This window comes from Asterias rubens, chromosome 7 (assembly GCF_902459465.1).
Source record: "Asterias rubens chromosome 7, eAstRub1.3, whole genome shotgun sequence".
NCBI lineage: Eukaryota > Metazoa > Echinodermata > Asteroidea > Forcipulatida > Asteriidae > Asterias > Asterias rubens.
Window position 1 is genome coordinate 227,920 of NC_047068.1, and position 7,321 is coordinate 235,240.

Consider the following 7,321-nt stretch of genomic DNA (forward strand, 5'->3'; position numbering starts at 1 on the left):
TCCTATATTACTGAACTCAAAGCAGCTTATTCTTGGTGTGTTCTTTATTGAGCTGGATTATCTCGCACGCGATGATGTAAACCCGTGAAATAAATCCGGACCTTTATACACTTCAACAGTAGTTATTGATGAGGGCATAGGGTTACGACCCAGGGGGCAGGGAGGGGGGCAACTGTCATCCCAAATCCGGGCAAAACCGTTGGGGAGGGCTTTGGGCACAACAAGGAGGAAAAAGTTTTGACAAGAGAGAGCAAAACAACAACTTGTTATCCCGCTTAGAATGTAGTCTTCGTGGTTTTATCTGTGTACACTTTTCGGGCAGACATAGGCCTAGCCCTCTACGTCCAATTTAAAGGCACTGAACAATATTGGTAATTGTCAAACACTAGTCTTCTCACTTGGTGTATCTCATTATATACATAAAATAACAAACCGGTGAAAATTTGAGCTCAATCGGTCGTCGAAATTGCGAGATAATAATGAAAGAAAAAAACACCCTTGTCACACGAAGTTGTGTGCTTTCAGATGCTTGATTGGGAGACCTCAAATTCTAGTCTGAGGTCTCGAAATCAAACTCGTGGAAAATTACATCTTTCTCGAAAACTACACTGCTTTAGAGGGAGCCGTTTCTCACAATGTTTTATACTATCAACAGCTCCCCATTACTCGTTACCAAGTACGGTTTTATGCTAATAATTATTTTGAGTGATTACCAATAGTGTCCATTGCCTTTGGAACGAAAGAATCTATTTAAAGACCATTAGATAGAAGTTATAATTACACTTTCAAAATCTTTGGCTCAGAGTTTTGTGTTCGTTGTTTAATCATCGAGATGTCTGTTTTCTGAATCAAATGTTCATCAAAGGATAACTTTATGTGGAACACTCCAGCCTCAACAACAAAATTAAATAATGTATATTGCGGTTAAGGTTTGAAAAAGGGGTTTAAAAAAACTTCAACATTTGGGAACGTCGGGGCAATTCGGTCAACGAATAAGAACAAGTTATTGAGAAAAACAATAATAATAATATGTGTTTCAAATTTACACATAAAATACAAAACAGGTTTTTGGATAGTCATTGTAGCTTTAAGGTGGCCATTGGCAATCAGTGTGTTCTTTCTTTATTTATATTTATATTATTTACCATTCACTCCATTGATCTTTAAGTCGCATCATTTTAATTATCATGTCGCCGAGTTGTCTAAAGGCACACATCTCTGATTTTCAAATCCAACCCTAACCATGTTTACCCTTTTGTTTATTTGATGTTTTTTCCATTGGCGTCTTGGCCTTTGATTAGGAGAACCATGGAGCATTTCTTCCTCTATGGGAGAACCATCTGTTCTTTTCAACATCAAAAACCACCAAAATGTCAAATAAATTTCAACCAAGATGTATTACTTGATCTACAGCTAAATGACTGGGGGCAGCAGTCACTTGTCTTTTGGTTCCTTTTTACAGCAGCAATTATACCTGGTCGACATTGCCGGGAAAATGCAAGAAAAAAAACCTTTTTTTTTTTAAAGTACAAACTCACGACTAGGACTTTCATGTACTTGCATGTACGTGTGTTCGATGTTCGATCGAGGCAAAGTCTGCCTCGATTGACGTCACAAAAGGGGTACTAGGCGGAGTCACCCCCAAACAACTTTATCTATTTTTAAACATATAAATCGTTACAAACGATTACTCAAAAAAATATTTTATTGTTTCATAAACATATATACTCTAATGTTTGAAGGAAAAAAAGTTATATTTCAAGGTGACTTTTAGTTCACGCGTTCACTCATTTAGTTCACGCATTGTCCTTTTTGTATTGTGTAATGTGTATTCATATTTATTTTACTTGAATATGAATAATGACAGGTAGACACTTTTAGAAGAAGAACATTACTAAAGGAACGTTGCCCATCAATTTAACATAACCAAAAGCACTTCGAGCACTTTGGAGTCCTTGCCAACAATCTGAATCCTGATTATTTCTCGATCACACAAATCCTTCGCCGCATACTTCATTTATCCAAACTATTTTAAGCATGTATAAGCTGTCATAACCTCGTATCCAATGACACCGTCGTCTTACATACCCCCTTGTCACAAGGGATTCTAGGGCAGCGGGGGTCGATAGTTAAACAAGACCCTCTCAGACATGCATTAGTTAGGAATGATATCAATTTTTATTACCTCCAATAACTTGTCACGATCACTGATTCATTACATACTGTAGGGACAGTCCTTTAGGGGAACCTATACAGGCCTGTGGCGGTATAGGAGGAAAGAGTGATAAGTATCACAGGCGGTTTATGTCAGAACTTGAGACGGGTTGGTGGAAGTTGATCCGATGGATCACCAATACAAGAAAGTTGGTGACTGCGTGATCACTATAATCGGCTATCTACGCCATGCCACTCAGTGAAGTTGACTTGTGGAACGATTGCACCGCCCATTTTTGATATGAATCTGATCGAAGGCCTGAGTGTGCATGGGGGGGGGTGCTGTAGTAGTGACGTTGTAGGAACTATATTAACCAATTAGATAGCAGGATTACCTACCCCTCCAACCCCATCCGTGTTTATGTAACAGGATTTTCCGATGGGTGCTTTTCCCCCATGCTATAAAACAAAAAATAAATACGTGCGTGTGAGTGAGCCAGCTGCGAGACGTTTTTCTTCTCACAATGGATCGCTACATTAAGAGTGCCCAGGCGAGAAAGGGATGAGAACAGTGCTAAGGAACTGATGAAGAGGGAGCCCCCGACAAAGGGAAGTGAACAATCCGTGGATCAATAACCCAAGGGGAGAGTGTGAGGGTTGGATAGTAGTGTGGCCGGTCCAAAGACTTTGGGAATCCTTCAGTTCACCGTCCGCTCACACAGAGATGGTGTATTAAACACTGCTTGCATCGATCCGCAACAACCACCACCAACCACATCGCGTGACAGATCCGGACAGAACACACAAAAGACTAAAGCATCACAAACCCTTATGATCTTTTGGCGTTTGTGTACATGAAGACTAATAACACCGACCTTGCAGACAAGGTAAACTCATCGAGTAGTTTCTAGAAGCTGGAGAATCTACACACAGTGCATAGTAAACTAACCATCGAGTGACGAGATGTCCACCACCACCAATAACAACACGGAGAAAAGCAAATCGTTACCGGGGCCTCGTGGCCTGCCGTTACTCGGAAACATCCTGGACCTCGGCGGGGAGGCACTCCACGTCAACCTGAGTCAGTTGGCACAGAAGTACGGCGATGTGTACCAGATACGAATCGGCAGTCGTCCGGTCGTCGTTCTCAATGGCATGGAGACGATCAGGCAAGCGCTGGTCAAGCAATCCACAGACTTTGCTGGCCGGCCGGACTTCATGTCCTCCCAGGTGATGAAGGAGATCAACGGCGGGAGCATGACGTTCTCGGACTATAGCCCCGGCTGGAAACTCCACCGTAAGATCGGCGAGACGGCGCTTCGGCACTTCACCTCCGGTCAGCAGTCCAGTTCAGTACAGGATAAAGTTTTACTTGAAGTCCAGGAACTAATTGAAACGTGGACTAATAACAACAAGGGAAGTACAGTTGTCGATCCATCCCTCATGTTAAAACTGTCCGTCAGTAACATCATGTGTTCGTACATCTTCAGCAGACGACACAAACTGGACGATGCTCGATTGAGAGATTTTGCCGCCATGAGCGACGATTTTGGTGCTGCTGCCTCCAGCGGGAACACCATGGACTTCATGCCGTGGCTGAAATACTTGCCAACCAAAACCATGCAGAACTTCAGACGACTCCTGCAGAACTTTAAGGACTGGTTCGGCGGGTACATGCAGCAACATCTGGAGAACTACCAGGAGAACTCCGAGAAGGACATCATGGATTATTTGATCACCATGGGGAACAAGATTGACCCTGTGGAGTTGGAGCAGTTACACCTCACCCGTGAAATGCTGCAGACGACGGTGTATGATTTATTCGGTGCGGGGTTCGACACCGTGTCTGCGGTCTTAACGTGGGCCTTGCTCTTGATGATTTTACACCCGGACATCCAGAGGGATATACAGGAGGAGATTGATGCAGTCATTGGAGTGGATAGGTTACCCCAGCTCAGCGACCGGGGCAAGCTTCCTCTTACCGAGGCCTGCCTGCACGAGGTTCTCCGTTACTCTAGCGTGGTCCCCTTCACCATCCCCCACACCACCACCAGAGACACCCACCTCAATGGATACCCCATCCCTAAAGACACGGTCATCTTCGTGAACCTCTATTCCATCAACCAAGACCCCACGGTGTGGCAGAACCCGGAGGAGTTTAACCCGAGGAGGTTTCTCACCGCGGACGGGGGTAGCGTCGACCCGGAGAGGACGGCCAGTGTGATGCCGTTCGGGGCCGGTCGGCGACGGTGCCTCGGCTCGGAGCTCGGACGGGTGGAGATGTTCCTGTACTTTACCACGCTCATGCAGAAATGCTCGCTGGAGATTTCTAACGGGGACAGACCGAGCACGAAGAGTAGTAATGGACTGACGCAGCGTCCACTGCCGTACCAGATGAGGATCAAACTGCGGAAACACGATGCGTAGCCTTAGTGTTCGACACTTTCTCGTGCTGGAAACTTCACTGTGTTCGATACATTCTTGTGGTCGACACTTACTTGTGCTTGACACTTCCTTGTGTTAGACACTTCTAAGAAATCTTGAAAGAAACATTTCCACCTGAAATACATACTCAGTATCGTTTCAAGACCTACACAGTTGATTCGGTGGCATGAAATCAACAGAACATCACTGTATATAATAGATGTTAAATTTGCATCGGGGATAAAGAATATTAATTTTGGTTTTTACCCATTAACCGATGTGTGTTAGCGCTGCATACTCAGTACTTTCCCGAGTCCTGTGAAAAAATATCTTGGGATTCGAACCCACGACCCTTGCAATTAATTCTAGAGCAGTGTCTTACCAACTTAACAACCGAGGTTGCCCGGTAGCTAGAGGCAGTTCGAATCTTATTTTTGGCAGCGGGTACCGCAACGATATATAATAGATGTTAAATTTGCATCGGGGATTAAAAAAAAGGGTCGTGGGTTCGAACCCCACCCGAGTAACATGCCTGTGATGGGTAAAAACAAAATTGAATATAGAACATCACTGTGTTTTGATATTGTCACTGAAACTTATATAGGCCTACCACTCAATTTGATGCAGTTTAAAAATCACAGATTTAATTCAATATTCAATTCAATTTAATACAACATTTGTATTTTGATATTGCCCTCACATGATAAAATCATAATTGGTGTTTCATATTATTAGCAGTGACAGTTATAAATAGTATAGCCTGTATTATAAACAAGTCAGATGGGCAAAACGTAACATTGGGTGAAACCTTGGCTTTTGTACCCTGATGTATTTATGTTGTATTTGTTTCTTCTTCCCAAACCAATTCTGTACAATTCCTTCAAGCTGTGAGACTCTTCTGGTGAAGATCACATCCGCATCTTGACGAAACGTTGAGTTGTTAAACGACCCTTGTTGTTTTAGAACCAACATAAATGCAGAGTTTCATTGTTCAGTATCAATTAAAATAATCTGCTAAAGTAACAATTTGTATACTGAAAACCCTGCTTAAAGACAGTAAACACTATTAGCAATTGTCAAAGACCAGTCTTCTCACTTGGTGTATCTCAGCATTTACATTAAATAACAAACCTGTGAACATTTAAGCTCAATCGGTCGTCGAAGTTGTGAAATAATAATGAAAGAAAAAACACCCTTGTCACACGAGACCTCAAATTCTAAATCTGAGGTCTCGACATCAAATTCGTGGCAAATTACTTCTTTCTCAAAAACTATGTTACTTCAGAGGGAACCATTTCTCACAGTGTTTTATACTTATCAACCTCTCCCCATTACTCGTTACCAAGTGAGGTTTTATGCTCATAATTTTTGTTGAGTAATAGTGTCCACTGCTTTAAGCACACACGAAAAGGTAGCCAAGCATAACAAAACTAGCTAAGCACAACAAAATTATGCTTACCAGATTATGGTTTCAAGCCAAAATGTCACATGTCGATTTATGACTGGTATCCTGCTCTTTTCTGCTGGGGAAAACATTGTGTAGCAAAAATGAATGTTCTGCGCATAGCTCTATGAAATCTGGCGCAGGTAGAAATCTGTTTTCAATTCCGAAATCTCTTGATTTCGTACGTTTTAGTATGACACAACTTATCTAGGTATTTGTTCGGGCGGGGGTGGGGTGGGCCCTGCTTCTGATTTCAGGGTTTTAGATATGCATTTAGAACAGCATGTATTGTGCTATTGAGATGTTCCTCTTTTTTTTAAAGGCTTTGGACACTATTGGTAGTTACTCAAAATAATTATTAGCATAAAACCTTTCTTGATTACGAGTAATGTTGAGAGGTTGATAGTATAAAACATTGTGAGAAACGGCTCCCTCTGAAGTGACGTAGTTTTCGAGAAAGAAGTAATTTTCCACGAATTTGATTTCGAGACCTCGGAAGAGTTTGAGGTCTCGAAATCAAGCATCTGATCTGAAAGCACACAACTTAGTGTGACAATGGAGTTTGTTCTTTCATTGTTATCTCGCAACTTCGACGACCGATTGAGCTCAATTTTTCACAGGTTTGTTATTTTATGCATAATCTTGAGATACATCAAGTGAGAAGACTGGTCTTTGACAATTACTAACAGTGTCCAGTGTCTTTAAGTGCATTGGGCGTTGCTGTGAAAATGTGCCTTCCCTCCAAGGCAATAGAGATAAATTTATCTGAAATGTGTAAAGTGTGCACACAAACTATCATCTTGTAAATAACCAATTGAAGAAGTATTTGTAATGTATCATAAATGTATAGCTGTATCAAAGGTGGATATAATATAAATGAGGAGTTTCACACAAAATATGAAATAATTTATAATCGTGTATATAATTGTATCATACGTTTATAATCTTTTTATTTAATCAAACTATTTTACTGACTCGTGATATTTATAAATTGAATTTTGCCAAGTTTGCTCAAAACGTAGCAATCTCTGTTGATATAGAAAAGTTTGCGGTAACACCATGTAATAACAATCTCTCAATGAGTTGGGGTGGTTCTGAAAAGAACCGTTGGATTAACTCGACGTTTCGATCAGTATGCTCTGATCGTCTTCTGGAGAAGACGATCAGAAGATCGTCAGAGCAGAGCATACTGATCGAAACGTCGAGTTAATCCAACGGTTCTTTTCAGAACCACCCCAACTCATTTAGAGATTGTTATTACATGGTGTTACCGCAAACTTTTCTATATCTTACTTCCAC

The 7,321-nt window shown here is 41.6% G+C and overlaps 1 protein-coding gene across 1 annotated transcript; it reads left to right on the forward strand.

Moving 5' to 3' along the window:
* The first annotated feature begins 2,665 nt into the window (after window positions 1–2,665).
* Window positions 2,666–4,862, forward strand: LOC117292791 (cytochrome P450 1A1-like). Its single transcript, XM_033774950.1, has one exon. The coding sequence runs from the start codon at window positions 3,118–3,120 to the stop codon at window positions 4,579–4,581; it is 1,464 nt and encodes a 487-aa protein (XP_033630841.1). The 5' UTR covers window positions 2,666–3,117; the 3' UTR covers window positions 4,582–4,862.
* The last annotated feature ends 2,459 nt before the right edge of the window (window positions 4,863–7,321 follow it).

Coding starts and splice junctions, on each gene's coding strand:
- LOC117292791 (XM_033774950.1), top strand. CDS start 3,118: ATGTCCACCACCACCAATAACAACACGGAGAAAAGCAAATCGTTACCG.